Genomic DNA, 21,272 nt, shown 5'->3' with positions numbered 1-21,272 from the left:
AACGAGCTCAGCGGTGAGCGGGGGTAATGAGCTCGACAGTGAGCTCGGCGAGATGAGTGGAGGTAATGAGCTCGGCGGTGAGCTCGACGAGATGAGCGAAGGTAATGAGCTCGGCGGTGACCTCGGCGAGATGAGCGGAGGTAATGAGCTCGGTGAGATGAGCGAAGTTAATGAGCTCGGCGGTGAGCTCGGCGAGATGAGCGAGAGGAGATCGGCGAGTTGAGGTCGGCATCATGAGCGAGAGGGTTAGCGAGATTGAAATTGAGGTCGGCAAGTGAGATTGAGGTCACCACCGAGAGTGAGATTGAGGTCGCCACCGAGAGTAAGATTGAGGTCGGCAATCGAGAGAGAATGTGAGTGAGTTTGAGATCAGCATCGAAAATGAGAGTAGAGATCGGCCATGAGAAAGAGAGTAGAGGTCAGAAGTTGGTGACAAGATGAGGGGGTCAGTAAATGGATGTAGGACTTGCGATCAAGTGGGGAGATCGGCAGGTGGAGGTCGGCCTTGGAATCGATGGGGAGATCAGCATGGCCTTGCGATCGAGGGAAGATCGATAGGTTGAGCTCGGCCTTGCGATCGACAAGTGGAGGTCGGCCTTGGGATCGATGGGGGTGATCAGTGGATGGAGGTCGGCGATATGAGATGCGCTCGCATCCCACATCCTTTCATGGGAGAAGCAATGAGAGGTTTGATCGTCAACTTGAGATCGACAATTATGATAGTGCGGGAGAAGGTTGAGGTTGCCACCGAGAATGAGTTGAGATCGGTACTGAGGAGAGTGGAAGTCGGCACCACGTTTGAGAGTGGAGGTCTACATTGAAAATGAGTGGAGGTCGCCACCATGAACGAGTGTGGCAAACGCAAGCGAGCGCAAGAGCGTCGAACGTGAGGGTGTCGAGCATCGAGCGTTAGGGTGACGAGCATGAGGGCGGCTAGCGCGAGAGCATTGAACGTGAGTGCGTCGAGCGTGAGGGAGGCGAGCACGAGGGTGTCGAGCATGAGGGCGACGAGCACGAGAGCATCGAACGTGAAGAAGGCGAGCGCGAGAGCGTTGAACGTGAGGGCGGCGAGCAAATGTTTGATATACAGCTCGGCTTTGTGCTTTACCAGAGTTAAAGTGGTAGACGGACTCGCTGTACCTTTAGGTGCGGCATTCTTGTCCGGCTTACCCTGTGGGTGCTTGGAGTTGACAAGAACATGCAAGCCGGAGCTTGGCTTATTAGTTCAGGCACCCTCAAGATTTTGCGAGACATGCTCGGCTTTTTGCTTGGTTTCGAGATGTATTTTACGGGGTGAGACGCCTCTCGGCTTATCCTATTACGTGTTTCGAATACCAAGTTTTTGGGTGGTAGTTGAGATGAGCTCGTCGTACCTTTTAGGTGCGGCTCTGGTGTCCGGCTTACCCTGTGGGTGCCCCGAAGTCGGCAAGAGTGTGCAAGTAAGAACTTGGCTTATTCAAACTTGACCGCCTGCTAGCTGAATGCGAGACTGGTCTCGGCTTTTTGTGCGGATTATTTCACTGCTGCATCCAGGTGGAACGCATTTTAAATCGTACACCTGGCCAGGGTGACGATGTAGAAGCTGGACACTCGTTAAGACGGACTCGTTCGAGAGAGCTTATTTGATTAAGTGTACTTTGCGAGTGTAACTTTTTTATTAATGGTTTTCGTACGAAGGACGAGCTCGGTATGCCGAGCGTTCTTTTTTTTTTTTTTTTTTTTTGGAATTCATTATGCTATGAGACTTCTTTGTGTTGAGGGTGAATAGAAGGATCGGGGAGGATTCGAGTGAAATTGTATATAAGCATGTTTGAATATTCCTGATGAGAGCGGCGGTTGGCCATAGGCTGTTAGAGATTTGCGTTACACTCGGCTGCATTTACGTCTAAAATGTTGAGCTGGTCGTCTCTTGGCGTGGAGGTTCTTTTGTGTGTTTTATGATGAGAAACCGATATGTTTATTGGAGTCGAATTGGAAAGTAGAGAGCTCAGAGGGAATAAGAACTATGCAGAGATTGAGAGCGGCACTCGGCAAATGCAAACTGTTGATGAACTAGTCGACGCTAGGTTCGTTGATGCGGAGATCGAGTGTGATTAACACGTTTGACTTCGGATCAAAAGGTCATGGGGTCGACTCCCACTGTGGTCGCTTCTTTCTTTTCTTTTCTTTTCTCGCGTTGGTCGTACACTTAAAACCTAGCCGCCACTCAAAGTACCAATCCCGTGGTCGCCATCCGTGGGAATCGGAGATGTTTGATCAGCATGGTTCGGCGGCCGTCGAAAACGAGATCACCAAGGTCGGCGGTTTCGTTCGACTGAGCTCAACAGCGAGAGCGGCGAGATCAGGTGCATGGAGGTCGACACAGTCGCTCATGGGCTCCACTTTGACTAGCGAAGTTGGTATGAGCGGCGTCAGAGGACGGCACGGTGACAGAGAGGAGTTATTCACAGTGAGGTCGGCGATAATGGTTCCTCTCTTCGCGGGGTCGCTGGTTGGCACGGTCCGTTGATGGTTAACACCGAGGTTGTTGATTCTTCTGGCCTGGGTTCGATGGCGGAAATGACAAGGTCCATTGAAGGGAGGTCGGTGCTGCTGTCTTATTTTACCCATCGCGAGGTTGGCATGAGTGATATCGGAGGGCAGCATAATGGTGAAGATCTTGATGAGATGTTGGTTTCAGGCCATGGACTCAAGATGTTCGTCGAAGCTTGCACGATGCCAGCAAGGGGTGCAATTCTTAGATGCGGATCGTCAATTCGGGGTTGACGACAGTTGATTTATGTTTATGCTCCTTTCTCTCTCTTTTCTTCTCTCTTGTTCGATTGCATCTCCTAGAACCCTAGCTCGCCGCCACTCAATACCAAACCCATGGTCGGCAGTTTGAGATGAGAAATGGTAGGTTGGCATGTCCCTTTAGTTTTAGACGGAAATGGGTTTGCTGAATCAAGGTCGGCGCGCCATAGTCCGCGTTACATCGAGGGCGACGGAGCTGATAACATCAAACCAGACAGGGGTCGTTGCTCTATGGATCACGAAAACAGATCCGTGGGGTCGAGAGCGGCAACATAAGTAGTGAGATCAGGACCCAAAACGAGGGTGGTCGGCGAATCGGGTTTGAGATCGGCAATTGTCAAGCAAGATTGGTCAATCACCGCTCCCAGGTCGCATTTTTAGGTGTCGGAGCAAGGGTTGTATGTTCAGCTTATCTGCGGCAAATCGAGCTCGACGTTCCGGGTAGTGGAGAGATGGGTCTTGCGAGTGTTGCGGCAGATCGGCGCATTGGTTCAAACAGAGGTTTGCATGATGGGACTGTGGTTGGTGTTGCAAGTGCGAGTGTGGGTCGGCGACGGGACGAGCATGAGGTCGGCACAGTTGAGGGCGCCAGCACCATTGCTCGTTGAATCGAGGTTGGTTTTTATGTCGTGGTTGATAGTTCCTGCGAGGTTGTCTGATGATGGCGATGACGACCTCATGATGGGAGGTCGGCGTCAGGAGTTGGGTTTTAACGTGATTGGGAATGAGGCTGAGTTTGGTACTGCGAGTGACGGAGGTCGGCAGAATGTAGAGATTGAGAGAGATCAGCGGGACTTGAACGGGGTCGGCACTTCCGGCAAGGTTGTCACATCCCACGAGGTCGGCAGTTCCCGTGAGACTGCCTTTGGCGACATTGGGCTGATCAGAGGGTGGCATGTTGATCCCGAAATTGATTTTTGTGAGGTTGATTTGGTTGGAAGGGATGAACTTGATGGTCGGCGAGTTGAGTTCGACTTTTGCGAGAGAGATCGGCAGGCTGCTAAGATCGACCCAACATCAAGGAGGGGAGGTCGATATAATGAGTGTGATTCTCGCTTGGTTGAGAGTGAGGTAAAGGTCGGCTTTGCGACCAGGAGGTGAGATAAGCAAAGGGATGGTGAGGTCGAGAGTGAAAGCATGAACGCTGGTTTTGGTCATCGCGAGATCGACACCTCTCGTGAGATTGGTACTTGTCGACGCTTGTGCGTTAAGTCGCTAGAGCGTGTTGATTTGATCTTGTGATGCTTCTTATGTTGTAGCGAGTGTGTCAAGTCGCTCGGTTGTTCGCCTGTCCTGGCTAACAAGTATGTCCATGATAGTCTGCATCAGATCGTCGAGGTTGTTTCTGTGTCCAGCAAACAAGGGAGCTGGGAGGGCGGCACCGTCAGTGAAAACTAGAGTCACGGTTTGGAGATGCTAGGCATGTGTGGTAACAAGAGGTTCTGATGGCGTATCGGGCGCTGGTTTAGAGGTTGTGTTGTTCAGAGTAGCGCCCTCGACTGTTGTCATCGCGGAAGGTGGGGTGGGAGAGTGGCAGCGTTGGTGAGAGCGGCGGTGAGGCAGGACAAGCTTCAGCATGTGCAACTACGAGAGGCTCGGAAGGCGCGTCGGGTGCTGGCGGAGAGATTTTGCTTGGCAGGGAGCCTTCGGTTGTGCTCGGCAGGGAGCTCGGCGGGGGGACAATTTGTGTTCTCGTTCGCCCCCTTCGCTGTTCCATTGCTTCGTTGATGTCTTTGCTGGGGTTCGTCATGAGTCTTGAAACTTCGAGGAAGTGAGGACCGTCGGTCTTGATTCGTCAAAAGAAGCGCTCTACTCTTGCCCCACGGTGGGCGCCAATTGTTTGTATCGGGGATTGCACAACACTAAGTAAATAAAGATATTTTGGGGAAAGAGTGAAGCTGATTCATTTATTAACGATAAAAACGTGAGGTCGTCACTAACACGAGTCAAGATTGAGCTTGTCAGTTCAAAGGAAAACTAACAAGCCAATAATGACGAGCTCGGAAGCTGAAATGAATTATAAAAAAGACAATATCGGTTTTAGACGCAAAGTATTGCTCTCGGGGTCTTGTACGCGAGTCAGGTTGGTGATCCTAATAAGTGATGTTTCCTTTTATAGGCGATTGTTGATCCAGAGTTTCCTAGGGTTTTCATCGTGAATCCCCGAAATTGTCCTTTGCGGATTGTTAATGGCTTGCTTCCAATTTTTGTCGGGCCGAAATCACAATTAATGAGTCTTGTTGGGCCGAGCGGCATATTGGGCGCAGCCCATGTCCAACACGTGCTTTCAATATTTCGGAAACTTTGGTTTCTGTAATAATTAAAAAATTAGATCATAGCAAAAGGGAAAACAAAGAAGAATATAGATAAACATCATTAGAAATTTGATTTTGGATACATAATGGATAACAAAAAATATAGCTAGATTTTTTCTACCTATAAAATGTATATCAACCAAATGATACTTTGTTTTTTAATTAGATTATAATTTAGATTTGAAATCGGTCACTCAAATTCATGTTTCTAAAATATTCATACAATCTTCTATAAATAGTATTGGGATCATGCTGATTTGTAGAACTTTTATAATTTTAGAGTATAAATTAGAAGTATTATTTATAAAGGTACTTTTTGGTTGCTAAAATTCTTAAAACATATGAATTTAGACAATTTTACAAAAATAAGATTAGTCTTTTGGATGTTATAAATTTTACAGTTTTGGAATTCAAACTTTAATATTTAGAAGAAAAACAATTTGACAAAAAATTACAAATACAATAGATAATTCACTTATATAAATGATAATTAAAATTTATGATTAATCACCTCGATTTTTGTATTTTAACCATCTATAAAACTATTAGAATGGTAATGATATGTATTTAAAAACTAAAGACTTAAAGAAGAATTCGGTTATTTTTATGATATGTTATAGAGATGATATTGATTTAGGACAAAAAAAATTAATTATTTTATAATATTTATTAATTTATGACGTTTTACTGTATTTGACTTTTTTATTTAACTTGAATGTTATAATTGTTTTTAGGTAAAATACTATAAAATAAAACTGAACGAGTAGTAGTAACATATTTGAAGTTACATACTATTATTGAATGTTTTGTCTAATGGACACAGTACAATGGATGCATTTACTTTGATACTATTTAAGATACATATGAATAGGTCTCACGAGTGTGCCACTATGGGTTTGAACTAGGTAGGCTACATCCATTGAATTTGAATCAAATAGTAAATTTCTATAAGGAAGAAGCATGAGTTCGTCCTAGCTGCTCTCTCTCTAGCCCAACCTCCGATATCTCATCCCTTGGTGGCATCGATTCAGATCGGCGTCGTCGGGCAACTGATCTGTCACCCCAGTGTCTCTTCTTCTACCTAAGCTTAGTTTTGTTCTGTTTCGACGGTGAACGCACTGGAGGCTCAAGTACACGCCCATCGACTCCGGCCATGCTCCAGCTTCATCCCCTCCCCTTCCCTTCGTCTCTCTCTGTGGTTCCTCCAAGTGAGGTGATTCTCACGAGTTACCAGCCTCTCAATTCCAGATCTGAGACTCCGAAACACAATTTCTACCGTTTGTCTCGGCTTTGCCATATGCTTCCCTTGAATTCAACCCCATCATCTCTCTGTTCCTTGGACCTAGACCTAGATCCCCTCACCAAGCAGCTTGTTTGGTTGCAGTTGGATAGGAGCTCTATGTTGATGCCGGAACTGTGCACAACCTTGACAATCCCCCGAGTCCCAAACTTTGCTCTTCATAAATTCAGGTCTTTTCCAAACTCTCACTTGCTTTCCCGTAGTATTCATTGTTGTCGATTTATGCTCTCTATTGTCCGAAGACTGCAATTGGAACATAATCTCTCTTTGTTGCTCTGTTATTGCAATGAGCTTTTGAGAATCTTGCCATTAGTCCACATAAGGGTCCCTACCTCTAACCGCCAAAGACTGATGAGGACTAGCATTATGATCTTTTCTCGGTTGAGAAAAGGTTACCAGTGCCTCCTAAGTCGGCATTCTCTATTTCAGTTGCGCCATCAACGACCTCAATTATTACTTTGCATTAGCTGTTCTGAAACCGAAGGTATCAGGAAAGTCGGCATTATGATCTCTTCTCCATGGAGAGGAGGTTACCGAAGCATTTCTACCCTTCTCTTCATATATTCATGATAACTCTCCTTTTTATATGTTTTTACCATCCATTTTTGTCCATATTTTGCATTGTTCATACTTTTAACTTAGCATTTTTAGGTCATTAACTGTAGGAATTCACTTTTAGAGCATTTAGGGTGTTGCATTTCTGCATTTGCATACTTTGGATGAAAACAGGTGCTAAAGAGCCAAAAATGGGGAAAAACAAGGATAACTCGAGCATGTACCCGAAGGAGCCATCGAGCTGCAAGAACAATTTTGAACCCCAACATGATCGAGGAGGATCCAAGAGCATGAAGAGCAACCCGAAGATCCACCCGAGGAGTAACTCGACTTCACCCTCGTGTACCCTATCGAGTAGACCAACGGGCAGGTCTGGGAAGCTAGGTTCAAACGGTTTCCATATATAAACCCCCTCTTCCCCTAGCTCGCAAACGAGCACGCCGCAGACCCTCAAACCAGAGAGCGAGAGCTTCTGTGAGAGAACTGAGCAACTCAAACATTTTCTTTTCGTTTTGCATTTTTATTTTGTAGTTTTCTTAGATTTCTATCTTGTACTCCTTCTACTCTACTCTATCTTTTAATACAATGTCATTTTCATTCATTTCTGTTGCTTTGTTATTCGTTTCTATGTCCGAGTAATGTAGTAAAGTTTCTAGGGATGGGATAGATGATTTTGTGTTCTTGATCGGTTAGATTGCCTTAGTTGATGGTAAATGATTGATAGATTTCCTTCTAGGTTGGTGTTCTTAATGCTGTCAACAGACCGAGAGGTTGAGATTAGATCTAGGGCGTTTACCAATGCTACAGGCCGAAAGGAGTAGATAAAATGCTTGATTTAGCCAATGCTAGAGGTTTACTTGACTCTGAGTAAGAAATTAGATGAGTTCGAGTCTACTGACAATAATGAATCGATCTTAATGCCTGCTTGTTCATATTTTTAGTGCGACAGTGTGGTAATGTGTTCAAGGTTGATTGTTGCTAGTGCGAGAGTGTGGTGGCAAGGTTTTAGAGGTTCATTGTCTAGGAAATAATTGCTTGAGGCATGTAAGGCATCTGTAGTGGTCTAGAACACTTAGGATTCGATTACCCCCATCCTTAGGAACTTTTGTATTTTAATTGTTTGCATTTTCTTCACTTACTCAACTACCTACCCGATCAGGTACACGATAACATGTATCGAGTAATACCTCGAGCTGTTCATATCTCACTTGCATACTCGATCACCCCACTCGATCCTGTACTCGATTGCTTGCATCGAGTGCTTAGGTCGTGTGGTTTCTTTGTTTATATTCTTTTCTTTTGTTTATTTTAGGACTGTTAGAACCAAAACCCTATCTGCTTGGCTTGACTTGTATTGTACTGATCATATCCTTCCTGCTAGCAATAGACAACCATTTGGATTGATAACCCTTTGTACTACAACTGCATAGGGAATTGATACCCTGGGTGAAAACCTGTCTATCAATTCTTTGTGCCCTGATTATTGTCATGTGTAAACCACAAAAGCTAGGAATGATTTTCTCCCTTGGCAAAGTCTGAAGAATATCGGCATTATGATCATAACTCATAGAAGTATGGTTATCGAACCTTCCTCAAGCAAGCCATGCCCACCCTTAACCCACCAAACACCCTCCTCCTTGCCAATGAACCAATCAAACCATTGTGTCTCTCGGCTATGGAAACCCTCTCAACGTCCCAATGTCATGTTGATATGGACCACTTACCACATCTTCACCCTGTCTGTGAATGTGGCGTCGATGCACCTTGAGCTAGCTTACTCTGCTCAAATCTTCAACACCTCTTGGCTATGACTGTCGACTTCTCTATCTTTAAGTTTGTTTGTTTATCTGTATTACCAAGCTATGTCTTTGAAAACTCTCAACTTTGTAACCTTATTTACTTGGTTTGATTGAATGAAAAGATTACTTGTTTGCCAAAAAAAAAAAAAAAGTTGTAAATTTCTATTAGGAAAAATTGCTATAGAAAAACAGAAATAAAGAGCCATGTGCCAAAAACATTTTAAATTATTATTCATTTTTAATAAATACCACCATGATTATTCATCTTAAATTATTTTCTAGACGATGAAATCAAACGATTACTATTTAGCATATACATGTTTTAAACAGTTATATACTATAACAAAAATCGTACAAAATAAAAAGTGAGTTCGTCTTACCGATTTCCTTTTGACACAATCACCGAGGAATTTCCTTCAGACAGCATCAGGACCGATCAGCGTTGTTGGGCTCTGGTTCAGTAATTTATGTCTTCTCCTCTGTCCATAAAATTTTTTAAGTTCTATTTTACTTTCACCAAAGTCTTCTCCAAATTTCAGATGTCATCTACGGCAATGCATCAGCTTAATTTCTTTCCCCTCTTTCCTTTGCCTCCGACTCCCTCTCTTGGCGAGCTTGCTTTTCGGAGCTCCCAGCCGCCTGATATTAACCCTCAACACCTTGAATGTCCCGGTAACCTTGGCTTATGTCTTTCAATCTATATCCTCTCTCCAATTGTTTTACTTGGCTGCAGATGGACGAGAGTTCTGTTTTGATGTCGGAGCTGTGGAAGATCTTGACAAAGAATCTTAAAACCATGGCATTTTATGTTTCCACCTTGTTACCCATTTGGCACATGTTTTCTCTCCATTCCTATCTCAGAATCCTGGTAGATAGTTTGCTTTGGTTAAACCATGGCACATCCCTGAACTGGAATCTACTCCGACCAGATTACAATTGCTTTATATCAAGTTCAAATATATTAGCATCGGTGTTTTCTGCTTGGTCTAGTCAATTTTTCCTCGGTAACAGAAACTGGTTCCTTCTAATTTGCTTGAGAACGACTTGTGTCGAGACCAGTGTGTATCCAGATTTGGTCTGAACTCCACTTTTTCCCACCCTAAACAACTTTTGGTTAGCTTGTTGGTATCTTTAGTCCGAAAACTGCTTTTGAACCTTAAGCCACCATTGTTGCTAAAGTGGCATAGGAGTCTCTTGAAAACCATGTTAATCGGATATCTTAAGGATTATCGCACTGATGGAGACAGGTCGGTGAAGCTTGGCATTATGATGCCACCTCTACAGAGCGGGGGTTATCGATGCTTCACCAACCTCTTATCTATACCTCGCCTAAATACAAAGCTCTCCAAACCGCAAACAAACTACTTTTTGAAATCCCCTCATATAATCTCAAAGATTAGTGACATTATGACCCCCACTCCAAGGAGTAGTGGTGACCACAACCTATTTGAGTTCTGTTCTCTCAACTTTGGACCCACAACTATCTCTGTAGTCACCGGTTCTCAGAGCCCCATCAACCCTGATCGACCCTTTGGCAAAGTTCTACCTAGAGTAGACCTCCTTATTTTAGCGAGACCTCCAGCTTTGACCTTTTCATCTCCACCCAATCTTCAAAGAATCAAGACAGTGGTCACCTACTCCTCCATTGACTTGCTCATTGAGTTTTCATTTATTTTCCTTGATCTCACAGGTTCCATTTTGCTACCTAGCATGTGGTTCATAGCACTCAAGCTCCTCATATCGAATGCCCCTATCTATCTTTGTATCTTTATTGCTATATGCTTTAGGAGAGTCTCCCCTATGTTGTATTTTAAAAAATCCTTGCTTTGTATGTTACCTTCTACTTAATGGAATGATAACATCTGGTTTGATAAAAACAAATAAAATATTATAATAAAAAATTATCCAGACCAGTCTTTTTTTTTTAACACTTGATCACAAAATGTGATAGAAAGAAGTTTACAAAAGTGAAAGGGAAATGCTGTAAACAAAAACCAACACATTAGATAAATAAAACCAGCCAAAATCTCAAACTCCACCTTGCTGCTACCTTGAAATTCTGTCTTGAAGCCAAGCTGGACCACCTAGAGCAAGGTAAAATCTGAGTTGCCCATCAAGTGTAGCAGTATAAGCAATTTCCCTAGCCAACAAATTACCTTTCAGTGAAGAGATGTGAAAAGAAATCTCTCCCATCACCCGTACTACTCTAGTAATCTTTTCGACCTCTGAATGGTACTTTGACCATTCTAATGGCGTCTCTAATGCTTCCATGACAGCATGTCAATCCGTCTATACTTCACACGAGTTAATATGGAGGTCACGTAAACTTTGTAGACACCAAAAAATGCAATTGAGTTTTGCTGAGATCCAGTTCTTCCTCAGAAGAAAGGCATCTCTAGCATGGAAAAAACATCCCCAACATGATTGCATAACAACCAAGCTCCACCACAGTAGTATGAAGCATTCAACCAAGTGGAATGGACATTACATTTCAATCTACCTGAAAGCGGTTTAACCTAATGGTGTACAACAGTCGCTCTCGTACTAGATGTAGTAGCCTCCTCCTGAAAAACCATCTACTGTTGCTTAATGCATTCTTCTGAGTCTTCTAAAGCTGCAGCAAGAAGGATGTGATGAGCCTGATTTTTATTATCAAAAACAGCTGCATTCCTACTTTCCTAGCTTTCCATAACCCCAAATGATTCATGGTATTGCTTATCAAGACCGATCAGAATTAATATAAATTTCATTTAACATGTCTGGAAGAGTATATTATGGTAATATATTAATATATAATAAAAATACAATAAACAAAAAGCTTTTTTCATAATTTGTAACAAATAATAAATCTAGACGGAAAAAAAAACAAAACTTTATCATTTTCCCAATGCTTACTAACAAATTTGTACACCTATTGTCCAAGTTGTATCATCTATTTCCCTAAAAGTAAAATATAATATTGATATATATTTTAGAAAGAATTACTTAGATGTTATAGAAAAATTGGTTTATTCCTCATATGTATACATTTTCTAAAAATTGCTCAGATATTTAGTGCATTGTGTGTAATTACAATTAACACCCTGGGTGTATTTTTTATTTTTAATTCTGAAAATATTAAAAAAGTACACATCAGCAAACGATTCCACATCATTATTAATAGCGAACGTCTGATTTATATTACTTCATGGATGAGTTATAATACTTAAAGAAAAATGAAAGGTCTCGTAGACATATGACGATTGAGTTATAATGTTTGGTGGCTGACTTATAACAAGAAATAAACTGAAAGTGAACGTCTGATTTATATTACTTCACGGCTGAGTTATAATACTTAAGTGAAACAAAAAAAATTTCATAGACTCATATGACGGCTGAGTTACAATGTTTTGTGGCTGACTTATAATAAGAAATAAAAGTAAACAGCTGAATTTTATTACTTGACGGCTGAGTTATAATACTTAAGGAAAAACGAAAGGTCTCTTAGATTCATATGAAGGCTGAGTTATAATGTTTGGTGACAGACTTATAACAAGAAATAAACTTAAAGTAAACTTGTTGTGCGTTGTTTCTGCATCTATCTGCACAACTCGACACTCTCTATCACTAGTATTAAATACATATTTGTGTTTCTTTACCCAGTTACCGGAAACAACAATTACCAGAACTGGATCCATGAAAGAAAATGAAGAAGAATGAGGAAACTTAATAAGAATGAGTATAATTAAAAAGTGAAAAACAAGGAGAAAAACAAGGTGAACAAGAAGGTAAAAACCATGTAAATATTTCACTTTTTAACTAGTTAAAGAACAAAAGTCAAAGGAACGATGTTTGGTATTTTGGGAGAAGATAATAACATGGAATAATGACATGGATGATGCATCTGAAGTGGCAAGTCAGTCATCAAACGAAACATCCTAATTAAATCAGCCATCAAGCAAATAAATGGTATAGTTCGGAATCGAATTTCTTCCCTCAAGGTTACGAGGTTCACCAAAACTTAAAAATAAAATATTACATCTTTGATCTGGCGCAAAATCATAACATTTATATAAATTGTTTTTTCCGCTACATTCTGTTTTTTTAATAAATAGTTGCATGCATTTTAAACAAAATTATTTTTTATTAGAAAAAACAAAAATTTCTCCTTTATAATACCCCTCTCCCTTTCTCACTTCTCTGTCATATAGTACATGCGATAATACATACTTGGATAAACAGATCCTCTCAATATATAAATACGATTCAGTTCTTTTGTTGATTTGGTCGTCGTAGACAATGACGATCGCAGCAACAAAGCCCGTAAACGTAATTTAACCAACAAAAAGAAAAAAAGAGAAGACGAGTAGGGGCAAAATCGTCATTAAAGGAAGGTGCGTGTTTTAGTTGACAAATTGCTTTCTCCACCTTCTTCCTCCTCTCTCTCGCTACAAAAAATAAAAATAAATCCTTTTTGAGTTTCTTTATTTCTATTTATTTATTTTTTCTTCAAATCCTCCATTGTTTTTTGTACATAAAGGAAAAAAGAAAGGTCTCTGTAATTTCAAATCATCATCATCGTCGAAGGAGAAAGAAGAAGAAGAGGAAGAAGACATCATCTTCCTCTTTTCTCTTCTCCGATTTGCTCGATTTCTCCCGTCTGCGGAATCTCTCATTAACAAAAAGAAAAGAAAAATATGGCGCCGAGTAGACGGGATTTGCAGCTTACTCCGGTCACCGGAGATTCTTCTTCTTCTTCTGATATGGAGGAAGTTCGTCTTCTCGATTCATATGATGATGAAGAAGATGCTTTGAGTAAGATCGAGGAAGGAGGAGGAGGTGGTAATGATTCCGGTTTACGAAAGATTCAGGTCGGAGTTACCGGTATGACTTGTGCTGCTTGTTCTAATTCCGTCGAAGGAGCTTTGATGAGCGTTAATGGCGTCTTCAAAGCCTCCGTTGCTTTGTTACAGAACAGAGCCGATGTCGTCTTCGACCCTAATTTAGTCAAGGTTTTAATTCGATTTTTGTTTTCCCCAATTTTATTTGAGATTTGAGATTTGAGATTTTCTCAAGCTATTTATTTCTCCATGATTTGATTTTTTTTTGTTTCTGATTCGGTGCATTTAATAATTGTGTAACGTTTTTAGGAAGAGGATATTAAAGAAGCTATAGAGGATGCTGGATTTGAAGCTGAGATTTTGGCTGAGCCTCTTACTAGTACTGGGACAAAGACACAGGCCACTTTGGTGGGTCAGTTTACAATTGGAGGTATGACATGTGCAGCTTGTGTTAACTCTGTTGAAGGTATTCTTAGAGATCTTCCTGGTGTGAAAAGAGCAGTTGTGGCTTTAGCTACATCATTAGGAGAAGTTGAGTATGATCCGAATGTTATTAACAAAGATGAGATTGTTACTGCGATTGAAGATGCTGGGTTTGAAGGTGCGCTTGTGCAGAGTAATCAGCAGGATAAACTCGTTTTGAGGGTTGAGGGGATTCTGAACGAGCTTGATGCTCAGGTTTTGGAAGGTATACTTACCAGATTGAATGGGGTTAGACAGTTTCGTCTTGACAGGATATCTGGAGAGCTTGAGGTTGTGTTTGATCCGGAAGTTGTTAGTTCGAGGTCTTTGGTTGATGGGATTGAAGGAGAGGGGTATGGGAAGTTTAAGTTGCGTGTTATGAGCCCTTATGAAAGGTTGACTTCGAAAGATACTGGAGAGGCCTCGAATATGTTCAGGCGTTTTATCTCCAGTCTTGTTCTCAGTGTGAGTAACTTATCTTCCTTTCAATGCTTTATGGAATGCACACACCATTTATGATACAATCATTTGTCTTGAATATGGTTTCTAATGTCATTTAATAGTAATGATTTTTCTTATCCAGATTCCCCTCTTCTTCATCCAAGTAATCTGCCCCCACATTGCTCTTTTTGATGCGTTACTGGTATGGAGATGTGGACCATTCATGATGGGTGATTGGTTGAAATGGGCCTTGGTAAGTGTGATTCAGTTTGTTGTTGGTAAGCGCTTCTATGTTGCAGCATGGAGAGCTCTTCGAAATGGTTCAACTAACATGGATGTCCTGGTCGCTCTGGGCACGTCTGCGTCTTACTTCTACTCTGTTGGGGCTCTTTTATATGGAGCTGTCACTGGATTTTGGTCTCCCACGTACTTTGATGCAAGTGCCATGCTTATAACATTTGTCTTGCTGGGAAAATATTTGGAATCTCTTGCAAAGGGGAAAACCTCGGATGCTATGAAGAAACTAGTACAACTTACGCCAGCAACAGCCATTTTACTAATCGAAGGCAAAGGTACTTACTTGTCCTACGCTATAATGATTATTGCATTGACATGCTTCCAATGAGGATCGTTTATCAAAATAATATTGAGTTCTATCAAAAAATAAAGCTCAACTATACTACTTTGCTTAAGTTGAGTTCCATTTTTTTCTTCCACTTTATAGGAGGAAAGCTTGTAGGGGAAAGAGAGATAGATGCATTATTGATTCAGCCTGGTGATACATTAAAAGTTCATCCTGGTTCAAAGATCCCAGCAGATGGTGTTGTGGTGTGGGGTTCAAGTTACGTCAACGAAAGTATGGTGACTGGTGAATCAGTTCCTGTATCAAAAGAGGTTGATTCACCAGTAATCGGGGGAACTATTAATATGCATGGTGCTCTTCACATGAAAGCTACAAAAGTGGGATCTGATGCAGTTCTGAGCCAGATTATTAGTTTGGTCGAGACAGCCCAAATGTCTAAAGCTCCTATCCAGAAATTTGCGGATTATGTAAATATTACTATAGAAAACATTCTAATAATTCTTTCATACATTGGTATTATCACTTGCTCCTTTGTGATATAGTCATTAACAGTGAAATAAATTTACCCTGGCTTGTCCACTTTTCAGGTTGCAAGTATTTTTGTCCCGGTAGTGATTACTTTGGCATTGTTCACCTTAATAGGCTGGTGAGATCTAGTACCTTAGCTTTAACTATTCTCTGACAACGAAACACATGGGATTAGTGTGTTCTAATTCTAGAATCAAATGATTTTGTAGGTCAATTGGTGGAGCTGTTGGAGCTTACCCAGACGAATGGCTGCCGAAAAACGGAACTCACTTTGTTTTCTCGCTTATGTTCTCAATATCCGTTGTGGTAATTGCTTGTCCTTGTGCACTCGGCTTGGCAACACCGACCGCAGTTATGGTGGCAACAGGAGTTGGAGCAACCAATGGTGTATTGATTAAAGGAGGTGATGCATTGGAGAAAGCTCACAAAGTGAAGTACGTAATATTTGACAAAACAGGCACCTTAACTCAAGGGAAAGCTACTGTGACAACCGCAAAAGTCTTCTCAGAGATGGACCGTGGAGAATTCCTCACACTTGTTGCTTCTGCTGAGGTAAGATACATCTTCTTTCTTAGCTTCTTGGATTGGTATGATATTTAAACTGTTACTGAAGCTTTTCATGTTGTCTCTTAATTTCCTTAGGCTAGCAGTGAACACCCATTGGCAAAAGCTATAGTTGCGTATGCTCGGCATTTCCACTTCTTTGATGAACCCACTGAAGACGGCGAAACAAGTAACAAAGATTTGCAAAACTCTGGATGGTTACTTAACACCTCGGATTTCTCTGCTCTTCCCGGAAAAGGAATTCAGTGCTTAGTCAATGAGAAGATGATTCTGGTTGGGATTTTATTCCATAATATATACACAACTTTATGCTTTTGGTCCTGCTCTCGCAACTTAATGAACGTTTTTTTTTTAATTCTCTTTAATCAGGTGGGAAACCGTAAACTTATGTCAGAAAATGCCATAACCATCCCAGACCACGTCGAGAAGTTTGTTGAAGATCTTGAAGAAAACGCAAAGACAGGAGTCATTGTAGCCTATAACGGTGAATTAGTAGGTGTGCTGGGAATCGCGGATCCTCTAAAGCGAGAAGCCGCTGTGGTTGTCGAAGGTCTCCTTAGAATGGGTGTTCAACCAATAATGGTTACAGGTGATAACTGGAGAACAGCAAGAGCAGTCGCCAAAGAGGTTAGAATCCCAATTCACAATCTCTGGGATTAGGTTTGGCCATTAAGTTGTTAGGGTTCCATTCCTGTTTAGTAAATGACAGTCTTTTGGTGGCATGAGTGCAGGTTGGTATCAAAGATGTGAGAGCGGAAGTAATGCCAGCAGGAAAAGCTGAAGTTATCCGTTCACTGCAAAAGGACGGAAGCACGGTAGCAATGGTTGGAGATGGAATCAATGACTCTCCCGCACTAGCCGCTGCCGACGTGGGAATGGCAATTGGAGCAGGAACAGATGTAGCGATTGAAGCAGCAGATTACGTTCTGATGAGAAACAACTTAGAAGACGTTATAACAGCCATCGATCTCTCCCGAAAAACCCTAACACGAATCAGATTAAATTACGTTTTCGCCATGGCCTACAATGTAGTGTCAATCCCAGTAGCAGCAGGAGTGTTCTTCCCGGTTCTGCGGGTGCAAATGCCGCCTTGGGCAGCCGGAGCATGTATGGCTTTATCTTCGGTTAGTGTTGTTTGCTCTTCTTTGCTTCTTAGAAGATACAAGAAGCCAAGACTTACCACTATTTTGGAATTCACCAAGGAGTAAAAAGAAAAAAGTCCTTTCTTCCTTGCATTGGAGTGACTTTGACTAGTTTTTGTTTTGAAAATAATTTGTATTTACTTTTTTTTTTTACTGTTGTTTGTTGTTGTTGTAATCATGTAACAACAATGTATTGGTCTTGAGAGGTTGGTTGGTTTCTTATTTCTGTATGTAAGAACATTTCTCCTCTCGGCCTTTGTTGTAAAAAGAATGATTTCGATGCTTGTGCTCGATTAATGTAAAATAGTGAAAGTCTTTCTAATGTGACTAATTTTAGTTTTTTTCACTACTAAGAAAAAAGAACTAAAACAATATTTTATCAACCCAAATTTTATTGCAAAAATGGCAGGTATGATACATTTTAAATGATACAGTTCTAAGAAACGTGCTGTTTATAATTAATTAAAATGTTTTAGCATATAATTGAACTTTTAAATTATTCATTTTTTTTGTCCAATAAAATATTCATTTCTATCATCTCTTCTACAGAACAAAATCACGGATGCGCTGTGGAATAAAAGATTTCGTCACATAAACCACCGCCACGTTTATATATAGATCCCACCGCTGATTTAGCTAATATGTATATGACAGCTAAAAACACATAGTTCTATGTATTCTTATTAAATAAGTGTGTATAACTATTATCGGTAACAACGTTAGTTACTTATATAGTTGTATGTAATAATAGTATACGTAAGAGTGCCTGTGCCCCTAACAACATTTTAAAGTGAAATACTCACTTCTTCTTTCGTTGACAATGAATACAATACAAGCCTATACAACCAAATAGTCGTTTTTGTATTTTTCTTACATATTACTACCTAGAACATACTTTGCAATTAAGTTTAGTTTACTTAATTGTATATATGTATTGACTAAACTTAATTGTATATATGTATTGACCCGTAAAAGAGCCAAAGACACGGTTTATCCAAGAGAGAGCATCTTAAGTTAGTTAAGTCTTCCAGGAGATCATCATTGATGTTGTCATCACGTGCTGGTTGCTTCCTCGAAAAAAATCTACATCCAAAACTTATATTTGTATAAACATCGCTAGGGCATATACACACGTATCAATGTATCATACGTATTTACAAAGTAGAGGATGATCTATGTAACTATATATTAGATTATGATATGTGTTGTACGCACTTATGATTATTTTATTCGATCGAAGAAAATATTGTTTGGATTGTTTTAACTACAAAATTTAATAAAGAGATCATAACATGTGTTCAAGATTATTGTATCGACTGAAACGCTTGATTAGTTTGAATTATTTAATCATATTCGAAATTTGCAATATTTTGACAATAGTCATACACTATGGTAAAGCGATTACAATTTACGGTTTCTGACACTATATCTCTGTATAAAGTAATACATGATAATGATATAGGATAAAACCAAGACTGAACGCGGATTGTTTCTATATACATGTGGTCAAGAAGCCTTCATATTGATGATCAGTGTAAGCTATAGAAATTAATGCAAATAATTTTAAAAACTATCGTAAAAGTCAAATCTAGCTACGATCGACCTCTATCTCTATACCTCCACATATAAATGAACCAGGCACTCAGCTTTAGCGTCTCTGCAAGCTAAGACACGACCGAAAAAACAAAACACACACACACACACACACACACAAAAATGAATAATAACTTTAGACCAAACCAATGTTTACTACACTATGATCCTTCTATCAAAACTGGTGAAGCCCAGATGTATAACATGGCGATTACAGAATCAGAGTCATCTCAAATTATTTGTAAGTTATATTCATTTTTTTCTACTAAATGTACATATTTGACCTATTAAAAGTTTAACTTATTTTAATTTCTTTCTTCTATTGAAGTATGTTCCAATGCATCAAAACATAATAGAAGCCGGTCTTATAATAAATCATCTAAGAGAAATATGCACACGACACTCCTCAACGCAAACCCTAGCAATTTCCGAGACATAGTTCAAAGATTCACCGGACGTTCTTCCGGCATTGATGTCTCTGTCGGAAGAAAAGGTCCGGTGACGTTAGATTTCAGGTCGCCGGCTTCGGTTTCTACAGAAGTCATTTTTCCGAGCTCCGGTGATGTCCAAAACCAAGATTATGCCATTGATATGCAGGTGGTGGCCAGGGAGAGTCACGGGACCTGTGAATGGGAAGGTAAGCAGACGGCGGCGTCGTGTGAGATGGGTCAACTAAGTGATGACTCTGAGGGTTATGGTGGGTGTGATGATAATTATGCTCATGATGATGATGATGATCTTATGAGGGAATACTTGGAAAATAGTAGCTTTGATGGATTGATTACTATGGATTGTGATGAGTTTTACCTTGACGCCGTAATGGTGGAGGAGTTTTTGATGAAAGATCTCGACATATGATTTTATATGATTTATTTATTTTTACAGATTATAAAACATTATCATGTATGATATATGAATATGATGATAGTGAAACATTAATTAGGAAAAATTCTTATTGCTACATTTATGTTATAAACTTATAATATATTCATGTGATTTTTTTTTTTCCCAATATATGTATAAATAACTCTTGTAAAACAATTTCTTCATAACTCGATTTTCTTGAGATTGTTTCAGAACTCTTCATTTTCTCATTTAAGATGTGATTATGACAAACTACATTACAATAAATCACGATTGCAAAGAAAATACAAAAAAGATGAACATGAAATGACTCACCTGCTACGGTGGCTGACGTGTTAGCTATGCCTCGACAGCGGACACATAGACTTGCTTTGTTCCGTTCTGTAGAAGATGAAATCCAAAGATATCGACTTACAAGAGCATCTGCAGATTCTGACGTATCTCTTTGGCAATGCAAGGAGGGTGTTTATCAGGCACAGTTCTCAACGAAGGCTACTTGGCAGCTTCTCCGAGTACACCGTCCCATAATGGAGGAACACAAAGGAATTTGGTTCCCACATGCTACCCCCAAATACGCATTTATCACTTGGCTAGTGGTCAAAAACAGGATTGCAACCGGAGAAAGGATGCAGCACTGGCACCACTCGGCTAACACAGGTTGTATTTTCTGTGGTTATCCCATGGAATCCAGAGAACACCTATTCTTCCAATGTCCCTATTCATCGCAGGTCTGGGAGGCACTAATGAAGAAGTTTCTCGCTGGAAACTTCACAAACCGCTGGCAAGAAGTCATGTCACTGCTTATAGGTTCTGTTTTGGCCAAGAAACGGAGGTTAGTTGTGGGTTATGTCTTCCAGAATACGATACATTCACTTTGGCGAGAGCGGAATGAACAGCACCATGGTGAAACACCTTCCATGGTTTTGAAGCTTGTCACCTTCATTGATAAGAACATTCGAAACCGCCTGAGCTCAATCAAGGATGATGGCGGTTCTAGCATCCAGCTATGGTTTGAAGCAAGATTCAATTAAGTTTAAAGCTATCTTGTTTTTGAAATGTTTTGAAACAATTTATATCCACGCTTTGTAAAAACGTTTATTTTTCTTTTGAATATAATTTAACATTAGATTCAAAAAAAAAGAAATGACTCACCTTCGTATGTACTAAATCGACAACGGAGCGTCTTACGACTTAGTCAAGCAAATTATATATGAGTATGAATGTATGGTGTGATATATTAGTTATATTAATTGATTTTTTAATATTTTTTATCGATTGCATCTCGAGCTTTTGGTCTGAAACAGTTTAGTTGTGAGTGTTTTATCATTTCAGAAACTGTAATTGTGATTGAAGAAATAATGTTGATGAATCTGTAACTTTGCATGCAGTTATCTATTGACAATACCACCAAGCGTTGGATATGAACAAAACCCCCTGAGTTTGTACTACTGCTACGACTTGAATGGATCAAGTAAACGCTTAAGAAAATGCATTGCTCAGGTACATTTATAAT

The 21,272-nt window shown here is 40.4% G+C and overlaps 3 protein-coding genes across 4 annotated transcripts; all 3 read left to right on the top strand.

Annotated features, from left to right (window-relative positions):
• Window positions 1-12,712: 12,712 nt before the first annotated feature.
• LOC104771661 (copper-transporting ATPase RAN1) lies at window positions 12,713-17,624 on the top strand. 2 transcript variants are annotated; one of them, XM_087504332.1, is made up of 10 exons: window positions 12,713-13,135; window positions 13,282-13,753; window positions 13,892-14,509; window positions 14,628-15,057; window positions 15,210-15,535; window positions 15,656-15,714; window positions 15,806-16,148; window positions 16,239-16,433; window positions 16,530-16,787; window positions 16,892-17,624. In XM_087504332.1, exons 2-10 carry the CDS (start codon window positions 13,439-13,441, stop codon window positions 17,366-17,368), a joined length of 3,021 nt encoding a protein of 1,006 aa, XP_087360458.1. In that variant the 5' UTR covers window positions 12,713-13,135; window positions 13,282-13,438; the 3' UTR covers window positions 17,369-17,624. The 2 variants fall into 2 exon arrangements, with proteins under 2 accessions (XP_087360458.1, XP_087360459.1); XM_087504333.1 differs by lacking the exon at window positions 12,713-13,135 and having other exon boundaries at window positions 13,156-13,753.
• Window positions 17,625-18,852: 1,228 nt separating this feature from the next.
• Window positions 18,853-19,971, top strand: LOC104771660 (uncharacterized). The gene is made up of 2 exons (XM_010496230.3): window positions 18,853-19,136; window positions 19,224-19,971. The coding sequence occupies exons 1-2, from the start codon at window positions 19,019-19,021 to the stop codon at window positions 19,751-19,753; spliced, it is 648 nt and encodes a 215-aa protein (XP_010494532.1). The 5' UTR covers window positions 18,853-19,018; the 3' UTR covers window positions 19,754-19,971.
• Window positions 19,972-20,100: 129 nt separating this feature from the next.
• Window positions 20,101-20,790, top strand: LOC109131247 (uncharacterized). The gene has a single exon (XM_019241948.2). The coding sequence runs from the start codon at window positions 20,101-20,103 to the stop codon at window positions 20,788-20,790; it is 690 nt and encodes a 229-aa protein (XP_019097493.1).
• Window positions 20,791-21,272: the final 482 nt, after the last annotated feature.

Source organism: Camelina sativa, chromosome 20, assembly GCF_030686135.1.
Source record: "Camelina sativa cultivar CO46 ecotype springtype chromosome 20, ASM3068613v1".
Lineage (NCBI taxonomy): Eukaryota > Viridiplantae > Streptophyta > Magnoliopsida > Brassicales > Brassicaceae > Camelina > Camelina sativa.
Note: the sequence above shows the minus strand (reverse complement) of the source record. Positions and strands in the feature narration are given on the sequence as shown.